The sequence below is a fragment of the Penicillium antarcticum genome (genome assembly GCF_028974205.1).
Source record: "Penicillium antarcticum strain IBT 31339 chromosome Unknown utg000006l_segment0_segment0, whole genome shotgun sequence".
NCBI lineage: Eukaryota > Fungi > Ascomycota > Eurotiomycetes > Eurotiales > Aspergillaceae > Penicillium > Penicillium antarcticum.
In genome coordinates, this window is record NW_026695304.1 from 2,590,952 (window position 1) to 2,608,005 (window position 17,054).

The 17,054-nt window shown below is 45.6% G+C and overlaps 4 protein-coding genes across 4 annotated transcripts; 2 read left to right on the forward strand and 2 right to left on the reverse strand.

Moving 5' to 3' along the window:
- Nucleotides 1–879: 879 nt before the first annotated feature.
- On the forward strand, nucleotides 880–1,251 carry N7508_007061 (uncharacterized protein; the record flags this gene model as incomplete). Its single annotated transcript, XM_058465126.1, has 3 exons — nucleotides 880–914; nucleotides 1,010–1,118; nucleotides 1,147–1,251. 3 exons carry the CDS (start codon nucleotides 880–882, stop codon nucleotides 1,249–1,251), a joined length of 249 nt encoding a protein of 82 aa, XP_058318979.1.
- Nucleotides 1,252–2,935: 1,684 nt separating this feature from the next.
- N7508_007062 (carboxylesterase/lipase family protein) lies at nucleotides 2,936–4,527 on the reverse strand (the record flags this gene model as incomplete). Its single annotated transcript, XM_058465127.1, is given in 2 exon segments — nucleotides 2,936–3,270; nucleotides 3,282–4,527. 2 exon segments carry the CDS (start codon nucleotides 4,525–4,527, stop codon nucleotides 2,936–2,938), a joined length of 1,581 nt encoding a protein of 526 aa, XP_058318980.1.
- A 3,363-nt stretch (nucleotides 4,528–7,890) lies between these two features.
- N7508_007063 (uncharacterized protein) lies at nucleotides 7,891–8,351 on the reverse strand (the record flags this gene model as incomplete). Its single annotated transcript, XM_058465128.1, has 3 exons — nucleotides 7,891–7,911; nucleotides 7,970–8,037; nucleotides 8,084–8,351. The coding sequence occupies 3 exons, from the start codon at nucleotides 8,349–8,351 to the stop codon at nucleotides 7,891–7,893; spliced, it is 357 nt and encodes a 118-aa protein (XP_058318981.1).
- Nucleotides 8,352–13,661: 5,310 nt separating this feature from the next.
- N7508_007064 (SH3 domain-containing protein) lies at nucleotides 13,662–15,255 on the forward strand (the record flags this gene model as incomplete). Its single annotated transcript, XM_058465129.1, has 3 exons — nucleotides 13,662–14,798; nucleotides 14,865–15,011; nucleotides 15,076–15,255. The coding sequence occupies 3 exons, from the start codon at nucleotides 13,662–13,664 to the stop codon at nucleotides 15,253–15,255; spliced, it is 1,464 nt and encodes a 487-aa protein (XP_058318982.1).
- Between the last annotated feature and the right edge of the window lie 1,799 nt (nucleotides 15,256–17,054).

A 17,054-nucleotide genomic window follows, 5' to 3' on the forward strand; every position in this document is an offset into this window, starting at 1 on the left:
AGAGGCTCGCTCACTTATTTCAAAGGTGAGTTCTAAGAGGTGCGTTGCCGGTGAGACGCCTCAAATTGACAGGATAACGCAACCGAGGAGAAAACTGTGCTGTCAGGAAAGGAAATGCATCTCAGTTGCAGTGAAATGGGAATGCAAAAGAGAGATGCTAGTGAGAGAATCCAAGACGTAGCCACACCCCGTACTGCCAAGTTCTTTCTTTTCATACAAAGCCAGAAAATGCGGCAAAATTGATAGAGAGATGACTCTCACGGAGGAGAGAGAGAATTGGATGGTGATTCTCCAAAGAAAAAGAGCAGACTAAACACGGAATATTTCATGGCGAGAAACTGAATGGGATTTATCTAAAGGCAAGAATACCATACCAAATTGCGAGTTTGTTGTGTTGATATATGACAGTGCTTCCATGTGCTTGAAGTCCCAGGCGCAGGTGGTTACAAGGTTGCCAAGCATAAGTGAGGCAATGCTCGTGCCAAGACTTCCCTCCTCCGCCCTCCGCTCCGTGATTTGACTTGGCAAGGGATGACCTTCGAGTTGGGGACCAAGCGCCCACATTTTTTCAATGTAAAGCGGCTTACATAGGAAGTCTTTAGAGACTATATGTTGTAGATAGCTCAATGGATCATCCTTTCTTTCTCTCTCGTCTTAGCCTACAAGTTTCGCTTGTTCTGATTGCCTTCTCTTCCTATCTCCAACACGCTTGAAAACATTGCTATTCATCTGTTTTTCTGTATTCCTCAAACCAAAAATGTAAATTAGCAGTATAACAAAAAACTACAGAGGAGAAAAGATACATTTAAAAACCACACTATCGTGAATAGAATGATCATCAACTGTCTAGTGTATTTACCAGATGAAAGTCTCAGCGCGATGAGTCTCGTACGCTCAGTCAGTGAAATTACTGGGTAGGCCTTTAGCTATATTTATCAATGTCTTTGGTGTTATTGCTATTATAATTTCGGTACCGTTTTATCGAGATATTTCCAGAACTTTACCGTAGAAACGACGGAATTCTCACACATGAAGCCGACGAACTTCTTCAATTTTATGAGTTCAATTGCACCGAGAACGAAGAGCCCGAGCAAGAGCCCAACATACAACAGAGCGAAGTAAGTCGATTGTCTGAATGTTCTCCAGAACATTAAGAGCGCCAACGAGAAAGAGTTTACTTCCCCGTTGAATGAAGTTATGAAGAACCTGAATGATATTCCGAAGTCCATCGTCGAGAGTTGGGATTTATAATGCGATACGTGCTCGGTCCAATGCAAATATAAGGATATCTATTACCTCTGTTAATTTTCCCACGACTTCGTTTTGTCAAAATTGTCACGAAAAGCTGATCTCAGGGAATGCTCCAAAGCTTTTTGTTTGCAGCAAGTCATATCAATGTTTTAAATTCCCCTGCATTAGATCCCAGCAAAGGAGAAAGAGGATGGTAGCCTTGTCATCGTGTACGAAGGGGTTTTTGTACCCGCGAAGAGATGGCTTTAGTGGCTATATGAAGAATTTAATCTTAAGAAGCATAATTGGAAATTCGTATCGTGGCGGTCTCTGATCTTTAATATTTTCAAATATGAATTCTCAAAGTTGAATCATTATTATGTCTTGCTGCACTGACTTCGAATCGACTCAAATTGAAAACCAATGCTTCCTTCCTTTTCATCAGATCCATCTAGGATGTGAAAGTGAGGAAAGCTCCATTCATGGAACTAGCCATCTTCTATGTGTATATAGTTTGCATGACCGGTATCTGTTCCGGTCCTGTTTGGATGCTTTCCTGGGTTCCCACTCATGCAGAAATGGGCCATCATCAGCTGGGTTCCATGGAAGACAGCCAAATTCTAGTTTCCTAGACATGGGTACCTTCTATTCATATTCGTGGGACGTGATATGCAAAGTCGGATACTATGCTACTGTCGGCGCTTACGGGACGTGAAAGGCAAATGCATAGAGGGTTGCCAGATTATATTCCGTATGGATAAATGTCTGGCACCATACTGGACAGGCTTTCGTTCTGAATTGCCAAATCTGACTTCAGACGAGCCGAACCAGTTAAACATTTAACCTACTGAATTAATCAAACAAATAAAGATAGAAAACATACAGCAGTAAGCACTCGCTAATTGTCACCTACCTGCTCCAGTATTTGCAAGGCTCTGCTCGAGAAAAGGCGCCAGTGGAGACTCTGTCCTGGAAGAACTATCACGTCGAAAGTATTCAAGGCAGTCCGATCTCCCTGAGTACTCAGTCGGACTCCGTTCATGCCGAATAGCCTATTGAAGTTTTGAGTTCGTAGGATTTGCCCTTAAAGCACTAGCGCACTTAATTTCCGAGCCCACTTCCCTCAGACTGCGGGAGTGTGCTCAATCCCGATGCGGCACTTTTCCGAACCTCCCCCGGCTTTTGAATCTACTTTGAGTCAACCTGAGTATATTTAGGCGAAACGAAATTACTCCTGTAGATCCTTCTCCACTATTGCGAACCCGAACCCGAGTATAATCGTAAAGCCGAATGCTCTTGGCTTAGCCCCGAGGTCCAGGCGCGGGCCTTTCCTTTGAAGATTCGGGGAACGTGGGGCTGGGCGTAGGCAGGTACAATTAGATGCCACTTTGCTTCAATTGGATGCTTTGGAACTTGCTAGACTGGCTGTTACTTTCATGTCATTGGCCTGAATTGATACTACGGAATGAGACAATCTGAAAAGTTAAAGCTAAATTGCATTATGAGCTGTCCACCTGAGGCATGGAAAAGCTGCCAATGTGATAATGGTAAGTAAATTTTGTCATCTTCTTTTCCAAAAATAAAAGCTAGACAAGGAGATATTTCACAATAGAACATAACACAGATATACGCTAATCCCACGCAGCATTCAATCAATTTGAACCAGTGTAATCGGCTCCTGCTAGATTTTACGAGACATAATTATTTAATAAGCGACGAGGGTCGCGAACCAGTTCTTGAAGAGAGTAATCTTCTTGCTCCAGGCAATAGGGATCTGGCCCCATCCATCACCAACGTGCTGGACCTCCTTCTTGGAGCTGACAGCAGGCCAAGCAACAGTGGTATCGGCACCGTTGGGGTTACCAGTCTTAATGAAATTGGCCCAGTAGTCGTTCATCCTCTTGGCAATCTCGTAGTCCTCGGCCTTCCAGGGCAGCTCGGTAGTGGCATAGAGGTTGTTTAGAACGTAGTTGATCTCAGACTCGTGGTAAGCACCAGAGGTCTGGCCCGGGGGGCGTGATCCCAGAAGTAGTTCCAGACCTTGGAGCTACGGGCGCTATACCACATCTGAGTCCAGAACCAGGTGCCGACCTTGGAGCGGTCAGTAAACATGGAGTTGTAGGCGCCAGCAGCAGTGGACTCGTTGGCGGGGTAGAGCTCGAGAAAACGGTCCACCCAGCCACTGCTGTAGGTCTCGTTCAAGTCCTCGTAGTACTCCTGGAGAGTGAGCTCGAGACCGTAAGTGGCACCATTTTCGTCCTTGTTATTTCCAGTAATGACGGGGACATCATGGGCGAGACCCTTCTTCAGGATGTTAAGGTAGGTGTCGGGCATGGCGTAGTAGTCGAGGGTAGCTTCGAACATGATAGTGGACTCCCTGGTGGTACCAGTGGCACCACCGATAAGCTCCTTCATCGTCAAACCACGGGCCTCAGCAATGGTAGAGACGTTCAGGTTCTCGAGGTAAGTGACACCACTCTTAAGAGCGGTATCGAGAGTGCCATAGGCCTCAGCCAGGCTAGTGCAGAGAGGGTCGTGGGGATCACGGACACCACTCTCAATAATGGCACCAACAATCAATCCCTTGGTGAGAGGACTATACAGAATGTGCTGGGTAGCAGCAGATCCAGCAGACTGGCCCTGAACGGTGATGTGCTCGGGGTCACCACCGAAATCGGCAATATTGGCTCTAATCCACTTAAGAGCAGCGAACTGATCAAGCATACCCCAGTTACCAGAGCTATTGGAACCAGTAACCTTCTCGAATTCCTCCGATAGCTCAGAGTGAGCGAGCCAACCGAAGGGGCCGGTACGGTAATTGTAGTTGACGAAAACGATTCCCTTATCAGCCATACCACCTCCGTCAAAGAGGGGATCGGCAGCAGTCGACTCGGCAGGGTAACTCCACATGACGACGGGGAGCTTCTCATCGGTCTTCTTGGCCGGAGACCAGATATTGAGGTTCAAGCAGTCCTCATCAATGGTGTAGTCGTTGTATCCAGTGGTGACAGAAGGGCACACAGGGCCCCAGGTGTGAGCGTCCAAAGTGCCGTTCTTCTTCCAAGGGCTAGCAGGCTGAGGGGCCTTCCAGCGGTTCTCACCACCAGTACTAGCTGCGAAGGGAATGCCCTTCCAGACAGTGATGTCCTTCCAGTTGGTCATATTACCAGTGCTGGTGCTGTTGAAGGCAGGGTAACCCTTGACAGGACCATACTTGGTCTCAATCACGGTATCATAGAGAGCAGCGGAGGCTACGGGCGCCAGGCCTGAGGCAACAAGGAGTGTGCTGCTAAGCATGGTAAAGACTGAAGAAGCGTGCAATTGCAAGAAGAAAATGTCTTACTTTTTCCAAAACAATCAAAATCGAGATGATGTCTTCTATAACTTATACTCCTTCAGACCTTTCTCGGTCTGTTCATGTCGGGCGAGTCCGAATGAAGATGTCGTATGTCAACGCGTCCATTGCCAGTCCACTTTAATTGAGGCATGTCCACATGTCCATGAATCCATTCGGGTGTACAGAGCTCTGATCGTATCTCATAATTGGTTCCAGGTCTAAGAGTCAATGCAACCGGGTTGAGCCTTAAGGGAGTACGCGTACATCGGAAGCAACTGCCGCCGCAGGACTAGCTTAGCTCGGGCATAACAAGTCACGTGCCCTGAGTACAGTCCTATTGGCAACAATAACAGATGGCATGCGGTTGTAACCCATTTCTAGGTCATTATTTAAATTGGCCGCTTCTGATCTCGATTGTGTCCTTTTCAATAGGCGGATCTAAATATATCATGTAGCGACTAGCTTCTATAAGGATACATAGGTAACCTCGTGAAGTGAGAATAATGGATGAAATTATTCCGAAGAATACCACCGAAAAAACAACTGAAAAAAGGGGTTAAAAGCTTCCCAGAAACATTTTGAGTAAGAAAGATCATAAGAGGCAATAGATCCAGTATTTAGAGTGGCTTTGGTCTTCGCCCTAGCCCTGAATAGAATGCTTGACTGGAATGGAGGCTGTGGCCGTGTGGCCGCATGGCCATCATTTCTGCCGGTAGGTTCGAAAAACATCAGCGTCATCTAATTTGAATTCTCATAAGAAGACCCAACATGCAAAGTCTAAGCAAAGCAATCCGGTGACTGATTCGAGAATATTCTAAAAGACATAGCAGTATAGCAAGTGAATCCTGTTAGGGAAATTACAACTTCTTTATAGCCACGTACCGCAAACATGTTTTACTCCGAAGTTGTCCTCCACCATCTAATTGGCTACATATCGGGGCGCCTCCCTTCAAGTGGATGACTATCTTCCTCCTCAGGCTTGGGTGGGTGGGCCTGCGTAATAAACGACCAGGAAACAATCGATTCGATGGAAAAAAGCTATTTACCTCAACTCCTGCTTTGACTCCCGCAGGATTATCTCCTAGATGCTGAGGCAAAAGAGCTTTGATAGAGTCTTCAAAAAAAATTTAAAAGGACCATTTTTGTCTCTTAGTCAATACCTCGGTGACTGGGACATCCACATTGAGCTCCTGGAGAAGAGATGGTCGAGTAATACGGTCAGCCCATCGAGATCATACGTAGAATCCTTGTATGCTACTGTCAAGAGAAAAGACCCAGTAATAGCTTGCTTTGCTCCTGGGTATCCCAGAAGAAAGAGCAAGCAGTCTCCTCGCCATGAATCCACTGAATGACGCAGCACTGTTTCGGTCACAGGCATAACGATATTGAACTATTATATTGAACTATTTTAATGAAGCCACATAAACCTTCTTCTATAGAAGAACATTGTGGGCTAGGTTCTCGACCATAAAATTCTTCAAGGTTCTCTTTGGGCCCCGCGAATCCTCAAGACAGAGAACATGCAGTTCAATGGGAATCGAAAGAACTGGAGTAACATCTCTTGGGATATAGCGAAAAGAAAAAGCAATGTCCTCAAACATAGCGCACGTGGAAGGATCGCGTAGCCGATAAAGTGTTACTGGACGACACGCCTCTGCAGCTGCGCAGAAAGAGTGCCCATGAAGACTCCCCCGAGCTCTACTTTCTTCTTCAATCGCGTTTTTTTCGAGCCAGTTGATTATGAAATATTCTAACCCTATAATTGACGCTTAGTATAGCGGCCCTGGTCTCCAGAATTTTCACCTATATCACCTGCACTCACCTTGCGACAACTTTGCTCCCAATTGTAATTTGAGGCGCCTCGAGAATTAGCCGCGTCGACTGATGGGCTTGAGTACGGCTGATCAGACAGGAAGCCCTATTCTCCACGATATGTGGTTGCATGTGATAACTTATATCCAGTGCTAAAGGGTAATAAACAGAGCGTCGGTCATTTCAAAGTTGTGGTGCTGGGTAATTGTGCAGTCGTTCGAATCATCCGCCAAACATTCGCTCACATTTACACTGTCAGCACATAAATCTTGCAAGGCCCTTTAACAGGAGCACGTATGGCTTGAGTTGGACAATCTATCAACCAACTCTATGAATAGCCCCTGTGGTGCAAAGGAATCAAATTTACTAATGGAGCGCTCGGTATTGTGGGTCCGGATGATGTTTCCAGTTTCCATCCACGATACCCATCGCAATAAGAGTGCCCGAAAGTGGTTATGGGCATTCATAATTCGGCTCAAACATGTCCTGGCGAAATCCAACTCGAGCTGGAGTACTGTTAGGTGTCCTTTCGCGGCAGAAGGCGCCCTGCAAAGTATATATGCGCGTGCTGGACATTGACATCAACAGATTTCAAATCCCTCTTAAGCTACTTTGCTATTCGACTGAGTAAATATTCATGAGTCTAAAAATACCAAAAAAGGGCAAGAGCGGAAGTAAAATTTGACATTCACTTCGGGAACTATATAATGAGCTTGAAGCTGCCTAGCAGAAAGCCGAACGTAGGACTACACAGCTAGCAAACTGGACATTCAGATAAGAACTCAAACTAGGCCGCATAAGCCCCGTGAGTCTGGCAGGCCTTGACAAATTTGCCTGGGTGCTCTTTACTTTGGCATCTCGACTTCCTAGGGCGATGTTATTCGGCGTATCAGCAGATACACTGCCCAGACAAACAGTTTTTGTCTGTGCACTCTCGAGCCGCAGGAATAAGTGGTGCTTTACCGCGTATTGAACGGGCTACTGTAATTTAATCTTCACGTCCAGTGTTTTCTAAAGAAATTCACGGTTTCCAACCGAGTGCGGAGGGGCTAATCTCCTGGTAAATAGTTCCACACATTTCGAATCTCTCATAGTCATTTTGGGCTCTATGTTTTGTTTATTCAGTTTATGAAGTGGGTGCGAAGTGTAATGTTATTATTGAAGCTAGGTAGGTTAACTAAGTTAATGCCAAATGAGTGGACGATTGCTGAAAATAGCAATCAACAAACGAATACAATAGTTGCAAAAGCCAAACACAAAATCCAACAGATAACCCAACAGAAGGTTGAAGGCTCTACCATGTGACTCATAATGCCAGAAAGAGGACCCTCTACCTGTTCTAAAACCAAGCTCCCACAATCTGGGGAGATGGGACTCATAAAGGCCGGTAGCTGAACCTGACAGATGGCAAATGACAAAGAAAAGTGGGAAAGCCTGTCTTTTGTCGTGTTTGAAGCCCTTGAAGATTTGCTTCCAGATCCTCCCCCTAGCCACATGTTTTGTTGTACAAGTTACTCGCCAAGAGCGTGGCACTATAATTTCGATTATTAGCGAAATGATCAGGATCCAAGTCCACTCATGTTCACTCACTGAGGCGCCAGTGCAGCAAGCAAGGGTGTGCTTGCAATCAACGTTTCCTTTGGCGTCATCGATGGAACCTATGGGCGTTAGAAGCTGTTATGCAAGTCAGGAGTTGTGACGTACCGAGGAGAGACAGGTTAATGTGTCCCAGAACTTCGATGGGGGAGCACACGGCATCGAATCCGAGCAGGTTGAATCCATTGAGAAGGGAAAGAAGACTCTTGTCCTCAATTTGATCCTCAGGAGCGCAGCAAGAGACCTTGCCTTCCTGGCACTGGTCACCAGCCTTCGAGATAGACATGGGACCACCCTTCTTGTAGAGAGTCTCAGATGGGGGCAAAGCTGCAACAGCAACAGCGAGGGAAATGATCGAGATGATAGAGGCCTTCATTTTGAAAGATTGGATTGAAAGAATGGATTGAATGGACTGGTGAAAGAAGGAGTGTTGTAATTGTGTGAAAGTGAATGAAGATGTGTTGAATGATACAGTTAGCGACAAGATTGTCCTCCTTTTATAACTTTCTCGTCTCACCTGTTCTGCTATTCCAAGACAAGGTCTCATTCCAAAGGATTGAACTCATCAAGTTTCAACCCTTCAATTGTTCTAAGGGGCCAAGTCGAAATGAGAGTTGCTAGGCATCTGACATGAAGAAAAACACCAAGCCAGGCATTCGTGACAGTGCTTGCTGTCTTCATTCCTGAATGCTACCGTCGCCTCATGAATGAATGATTCATTTCAGCCAGCCTGGGATCCTTCTTTGCGAAATTTGGATGATACTCAATGCTAACGACCAACTTCCAGCTATGGCCAGCGCAATCATCACATCAGGTAATTCAATAAATGAGATTTTTCTCCTGGGGTAGGAACACTACAGTCAGTCTTTCTTGGAGCAACAAGCGATCTCTTCGTGCCACATAAATTGCCATTTCTTCATGCGGCCCTGAACCTTCGCCTACAAATCTCTGTGGTTACACTGAAGTTGTGAAATCATATTGTGAGAGTGAACCTCAAAGTCACAGTCATGTAGATCTAGGAATTGTTGAGGCAACCTTGTTGGTCTGCGTGTTTGCTTGCGTCTGGTTGTTACCTTCGATATGAATTTGATCTCCACACTGGAGCACGAAACATTCTTATTTTCGGCATTTTGATACTGGGGGGTGGGGGTTGATTTTCTCTATTGCTCGGATGCACAAACATATCTCACAGTAGACATTTGGTGGCATGCCTTGTGGGATATCTCTTTCCAATTGCAAGGGCCAAAGCACTAACACAAATTTCATATCACCAAAAAGCATATCCCTGGTTTCTGTTGCTTTTTCTCCACCACAATATTCAAGTCCCACTCCTGTGTTGAGAGGCGTGGAATTATCCAGATACATAGTTAACTTAATCGCATATCTAGCAAGCTTTAATGGTTCTTAATTGCGCTATATAACATGATCCATGAAGCCCTTCGCTATCTTCATTGAGCACCTAGCGTCTAGAACAGAAATTGTCACTGTTTCAGCGCAGATTCCGCCATACAAATTTGGCATGGCATCTGGCTTCACTCAAAGTTTCAATACCTTACCGGGTTTTGAGACCCTTGATATGTTCAACAACACGGGCCGTTCAGCCGGATTGACATGTCAGATTAGACTCGGCTAGGGGGACAGATATGTGACACCCGACAAGTATATCCGGGCATGATTCGTCCCTGTTCCTTTCGCAAGACAGGTTTGTTCTTTGGATCTTGGCCTTACTGGTTTTGATGAGCTGTACTACGAGAAGGCTTCGCTGAAATAAGCTTCCATGAACCCCTTTCTCCAGTAACTGACTGAGACATAGTAATGTTACCGGCCATCTGTATCCTGCCGATATCTAGCTCTTATGCCGTAATCCGCTTTCAGTATTGCATTATTGATTAGGCTAAAAAGATTAATGGCACTGATTTATTTCTTGGGTATGAACAGCCTCAAAGTCCAGAGAGGGTCTCTGTTGCGTTAAGAAGACGCCGAAACAGCCGATAGATAGACTGGTGGGCGTTTATGAATAGCCTATATCCGAATCCTTTGTTTTACTTCCTCTTGCCCTTTTAGCGTCCGATACGGTTTGGTGTCGCTGCCGGCACTGAAATCGCTGCCGGAATTGACAGAAACCTAACTCCCAATCTGGTAGTGATCTGTATAAAGAGGGGCTGTTGGGGGAATTAAGCTTGGCAGGCGCCACGAGGTTTGCGGATTGGCCGGCAGGAAGCCCGACCAATCAGCTCACATAGGGATGATATTTCCACCCCCTTTATCACCACTTAGATCGAATTTATGTCCCCTACCAGACATTTTCCATATCACGCTTACGATAGTGTGTATGATGGTCTTGATCTAGGCACAATAAACGTGAGCACTCAGCGCACTAGTCGTGGACTGTAGGATTGCCAAAAGTCTGACAGGTGCTTAGTGATGACTATCCAAATTGCTTCTCAGGCGCTTTGGCGTTTTCGATTACCAATGCCAACTGGTTATGGTTTATCTAGTGGTTATCCTCATACCAGCTGCGCATTTGGCGTAAGATTGCTTACGCTGTTAATACAACTCTCATCGGGCTGTCTTGGTAATTTTGATGAAGTGCCACCCACCCAAATCTAGTTATTTGACACATCTTAAACAGTATTCGACATCCCAATTGACTAGAAGTAGTTCGAATGGGCAAGTTTTCATGTCCACATAAATTAAATATACAGATTTCCTTTTGGCAGCTCCACTTATAAGGATTCACATCAGTCACATGTAAAACCACCAAATCTGCACAATGCAGTTCACTATTGTCGCTATCTGTTTTTCAACATCAAAGATACATAACACCATGACATTGAAGTTATGAACACTTGATAGGGATCAAAATAGGATAGCACCAATAGCGTACCGGATTGTGCAGATTTGATCGTATCATGAGGTAGAGAAAGTTCAACATATGGTGCACATTTTTCCAGCAGTGCGTGGGAGATATCAAAATATATATAGTGTTACCACTCAGGTATTTGGATTGGCAAACTATGTTGTACTTCTTTAGCATAGTTTCTGGCTACTAGGCCTATTTGAGTATACTAAACAGCTGGTAAAATTTTCTAGTGTGCAGTCATCTTCTATTTGTGCTTCAAGCGGCCTATATATATCCATACTACCCGACTGACTTTACTAGGGGCTCTGATTTAGAAAGCAATAGATGCGAAAGAACATGGTATCTCATCAGAAACATTGACAAAATACTAAAATAATTTATGCAAGCAAATATTGAGGTGTATGCTCGGTGGAAACCAGTGGGACTGCTTCTATACCTACTTAGGAAACAATATAAATATGCCTTAAGCTCTGGAGCTGAGCAGCAAACAGCGACGAAGAGATGTAAGGGGCATATCACATTTCATGCTTTGAAACAGTTGCCAGGTTGAATCATCTAATATGATCTTTGGTCAAGTGCTATGATTCGGTTCCGAAACCGTCCTACAGCATTCAAACCCTCAGGTGGTGATGAACTCTCTTTCGTATGTTTAGACGGAGGCTTCGCTCATTCTTCACTAATAGTATAATAGCCTCGCTGTTCTTGACAGGTTGTGTCTCATCCCAATTTTTGAACCTTTTGAAAGTGCCCCAAATATTGCTCTCTATAATTAATGAATCGTCAGACCGCAAAGTGGGAATTCCAGCTTGTCTGTTACTGGTTCAATTGCAAATTTCGAGTTGGCAGTAACAGCAAGCTTGTCTAGAGAATCACGACCAGGAAGGGCGACATCCACTACCATGAGCTTTGGAGAAGCTCGTAGAGCTTTAGAAAATGTAGCATTCGTCGTACTTCCGGAATTCGAGTTTGCCGATCATTGGGAGGCGACGCACAGGCTAAAGAGAATTCCAGCATGCACAGAGGACACTTTCCCCAACCTCCAGGCAAACAAAGGTATAAATCAGTCCATCTAGCTTGTAGCTAGGACGCCGAGTTCAAATCCAAGAATCTAATCTGATGAGACGCGAACTATCATCCCGCTTGGCTACAGCCGCGAGAAACATGATCCATCGGCGACTACAGAGAAGTCCCCTTACCAGGTTCAAAGTGAGCGACGAACGACTAGCGTTGAAAGTAACCGAAGACTAATGTATGCTATCTTAGCAGTCCCGAGTTCGAGAAAGCTGGATTTTCTATCGACAGAGAGCATCGTCGTCAATCTCAATCGACACTTTCAGCTTGGACACTGCAGAGCTCGAAGTCTTTGCCAGCCAGGGCCAGATAATGTTAAATCCTGTGATAAGCCCTCCTTTCCACCGAAGTAGCGATTGGTCCACAACGTCGAGTTCGGAAGCTAGTGTCAGCGTCTCGACAGAATCTTTATCTTCGACCCCGATATCCAATATTCGCCTGCCGAGTCCAACTCTTCAGGCGTTACCACAAGTCCTCAATGGACCGATCGAGCTTGATAGTCCTGAAGGTATCGAGCAGCCCAAGCCAAAACCAGAGCCTGGAAACCTGTCTCAATGGGTGAAAAGAATTCGTCGTGTTGTCCGCTTTAAGTGAAGCTTCTGGCGCAGTCAAATACTACACATGACCACAAAAACAACTGAGTCTCATCTACTGTTCATTCGCGGTCTGCATTTTGGGTGGATCATCTTTAATAGTTAGCAATTGATAAATACTATGGAATAATGAATTTCGTTTACCCCTCTTTGTTGCGTACAACTGCCGCATAACAATAGTGTATGATTCTGTACTGAATTCTAGATCTCAATATGGAACCCTGCTGGGCTCAGACTGCTCCCTAGTCCCAAGTTATGCGCTTGATAAGAGTTCGCCCCTTACCGAATGCTAGGGAGTGTCAGATTTCTGCTGTGCATAATTGTGATTAGAGTTTAGCCTCGTATTTGGCCATTCCCGAGCGCCCGATCCGATTCGTCGGGCCAGGAGCCGCCCACCAGAATACCACGTGGCTGCAGCCACGGCGTAGAAAGCAGAATATTGGGGTACCCGAGTTTCTTAGGCGAAGTTCGCCTCGGGATTGGTGAAAAATCATTTCGAGTCCCCAATTAGCTTATGTGACAGCGCGAAAATCTAAGCTAGCCCAAAAAGCTATGGTGATATGTTGATCAAGATCATCGCAATATTTGACGTAGTGACATTTCTGTGCAGATCGATTTACCAGCCAGTAAATATAAACATTATGCCTAGGAACGAAAATACACATACGACGAGCGAAAAATGACAAAGGATCTTGACTGTGATATAATAATCATATGTACACGAGGCATCCCCCCACAGAGGCATGATATACCGCACCTGATCGCTTGTATTTACGGCACAAAGCACATATCTAGCTCTGTATGTAGATATACACAAAATCAGTGCATACGCATAACTCCGATTTTGGTCAGTTCTGTTGATAATATCATTCCAGACAAAATTCTCATCTAAGCATAGATATGCTTGAGGCTAACTAACATTCTCAGGCTTGTAAACAAGCAGACACCTCTGATGTAACCTAGAAGAGAAATGTTGCAATTATATTTCAGAGCACTAGAACCTTCCTTTCGTTTACATTGCCGTTCTTTTTGGTTTGCTTTCCGTCGTTATCAGTCACTTTCATTTCTTAAATTGGCGCCAGGGGTTTGTCGACCGTATTCGTGATTGATTCCCTGTGCCCAGAGCTTTCAAGGTATTTGATTGCACACCGCCGCTGTCATGGCCCAGAACGATACACTGCGTAGCCCGCTGCACGAGTCAGTTTCAGGGGCATTTGGATCTACAACTCGCAATGATGGCGTTTACCACCCATCCACAAAAACCGCACTCCCTGATGACGGCCTCTATCATCCAATGAGATATGCTGGTTCACAAAATTTACCTACCGTGCCAAACAACGTCGCTTTTCATGTGGAGCCACAAACGAACGTTGCGACCGAAACAACCTCAGCTTGGAATGGTGTCCCCAAAGTACCATTCCCACTAGCAACTACTCAATCCTTGACCACGACTCTGCCTTCTGCGCAGGAGACTTCATTCAGCAGAGAAAATCAGCCCACATTTTCTTCAACTGCCACAGCAGAGGCCGGGATACCACGGCAATCAGCCACTCTTCCATCGATTCCAGCCGACACAGAACAACCGGACAAATCGCATGTTTACGCTATCATCAGCGTGCTGGCTGTCACATGCCTGATCGCATTCTTTGTTCTTATCTGGCTGCGCAAGCAAAAGAAGAAGAGGACGGAAATCCTCTTGCGCTTTCATGATCAATACAAACCTCCGTCGGACACCTCCAGTCTGGATGGCGAGCAACTCAAAAAGATCTTATCGAACATCAAAACCAGAAGTACTCTTTCCTTTGAAACAGTAATTAGATCGGCGCGCAAGGAGCCAAGTGACGATATCGGCACATGGGCCACCAATTGGATGACAGAAGCTCCCAAGCGAATTTCCGACTCTCGCAATGCGCATCCACAAACAAGTCGCAGAGGCCTTGCTTGCAAGGACGCGAGCAAGCTGATACCGCAAGCCAAAGAAACAACTTTCGCTGTTTGGTATGCCATTTCTAGCAAGTTCAAGAAGCGTGAAACTCGAAGAACTCATCCAGGTCCGCGTGAATCACGGACAAGTGGTATATGGTCCGCGACGATCAATAGCAGCGCTGAAACATTCATATCCCCACTTTCCTTGACGGACAGCTCGCACTATATATTCAAGTTTCCTCAACCGCCAACACCAGCAGTCCTGCCAATACAAGAACACTCCGTGGATCCACTCTGTCTGAGAGAAGTACTTTCTGCTGGAGATGAAAAAGTGGACCAGTTGAGTGTTTCTAATGGAAGTTCCTGCACGGTAAGCAGGGTATCGACAACCTCAGCGAAATCGGGACTCAAGCATCAGACAAACAATGTGTATCAGGACCTCAGGCCCCAGTTATCAACCACGAGTCTGTTCCGCAGAGATGTATATCACGTCGATATGAAATACGAGTCTCGAAATGGGAGTCAGTTGAGCCTTGATGAGGGCCAAAATGTTATCATAACTCAGATCCTCGATGATGGTTGGGTAAGTTGCCCCCTGCTCTCTCATGCACCCGATCATGGGCCTGGACACTAAATTTTCAATACAGGCATACTGTCAGGTGGTTGGAAGCAAGAAAGAGGGGCTTGCCCCCCGTGCATGTATCTCTGCTTGGCCGGTAAAACGGGTGATTACTCCACCGACTCAAGCAGCAAAGCCCGGTTATTCACCACCCCGGACACCAATATCGCCAGTATCCTGGGCCCAACCGCGCTTTTACGCCTATTAGTGCTGTTTGTCTTAAATTCCTGTATCTAGCTTTCAGTGCATGGGGTTAATTAATATACCCATACACTCAGATAATACATTGTGTAATAGAACCCAACATGAATGGCTTAGGTCGAGGTTGTGGATTCCAATTCACTCTGATAAGACTTTAAAAATCGTTCACACTTCTATTTAGCCAGACTCAGAGCTCAGACCAGCTGAAATGCAGTTGAAATGCAGTTGAAATGCAGTTGCCAAGTTGAGGCTTGCAGATCGAAACCCAGCGAGGAACCACCACTGTATTTTAAAGGAATTCAAATGTAATAGAGAATGCCATGGTAAGCGAGGGAAAACCCGCGCAATGACCGTCCAGTTCTCGTATCAATATCGCGCTATTTGCTTATCCCGCTGCGCATCTTTGGTGGTCGGGACTTTCGGCCAAAACTTTGAATTCAGGGGTTCCTCTCTGGAACGAATGTTTGACAGGGAGAAGCGGATAATGGGTACGTCTTGCAGTCGACCGAATATGATGGCTAAATAATACCTTATGTATGTAATCTATTGGGAATGTACAACGTTGAAACGTGATAGACTCCCTGGGGTGTTATAACACTGCATGTGGGGGTCGGGGAATTGGTACTTTTTTTCTAAAGTGATCTGCATTCCGAGTCCGCCGAAGTTTGGTGTTTAGAGTACGCTAAGGATTGCCTTACTTTACTCTCCGGCAAATCATTTTGAAAACATATTTTCAACCTGTCACACGGCTGAGGAGGCGACTACTTGATTCGCCCCATTAGAGCGTACTTGACACATTGAGACTCAGATACTATTTCCACATTTGGTAAGTTCTGTGGATCTTAGCTAGAGGCTCAAAGCTCAAGGCATCTGCCAAGGTCATGGTTCGGCGCATCAATCTCAACATGGATATGTGGGGCGCAATTCTGACAGAAGCATACCAATTGTGACAGAAGCATACCTCAAGATCGGGATGGGCACTGACCCAGGTAACGGTGCCAGCTAGCATATCGGTTTGTATGCAGACGTCGGCTTTCGTGACTATCTTTCATTATTCGATGATACCTAAAGCTATTGCAGCAGATGGTGATTGGCCGGATTATAGGGGATTTTCTCTATAAATCCCTACATCTCCGGCTTTTATCATTACCAACAATATCCGCCATTTAAGCACATTGCTTATCCAATCGACCATCCTAATGTCACTGGCTACAAACTCTTCGGATGTGATCATTGTTGATTGTAAGCCTCTCTCCCTTTCCCTCAATCTGGCCGTCAATAAATCTCCCATTGAGAGCGCTCGTCCAAAGGGTCAGGGGTGGTAGTTCATAAGGCATAGCACATCACCAATCGTCTTGAACCGGCTTCTTCTTGTGATGGATACGGGCTGATATAGCTTTTGATAGCATCTTTCCCGATGCAAAACGAAGAAGAGAGGGGTGTTTCGCATTTTGCACTCATTTTCATTGACCAAGCAGGTAATCTGCGACATGAAACCTCGCCTTCCATCTCCGAAAGTCGTGACCGCATCATCTCTCCAGAAGTCACAAATCAGTTTTTGCAAGCAGTATCAGCATTCGAAGACAATCACGCCGAGATCAATTGTTGGTGACATCCATGTGTATCTTGCATCTACTGGACTAACGCGGAGAACGTGTACTAGCCTTACAGGTAACACCGCATCATGGGCTACCAAGTAGCCGAACCTCTTCCCAACCCAATCGGACCTATACTCCCGAGTCTGCTGGGGATTCACAGACTCTGGCTCACATCGCTAGAGAAATAGCTCCAATGCCTCATGTATTG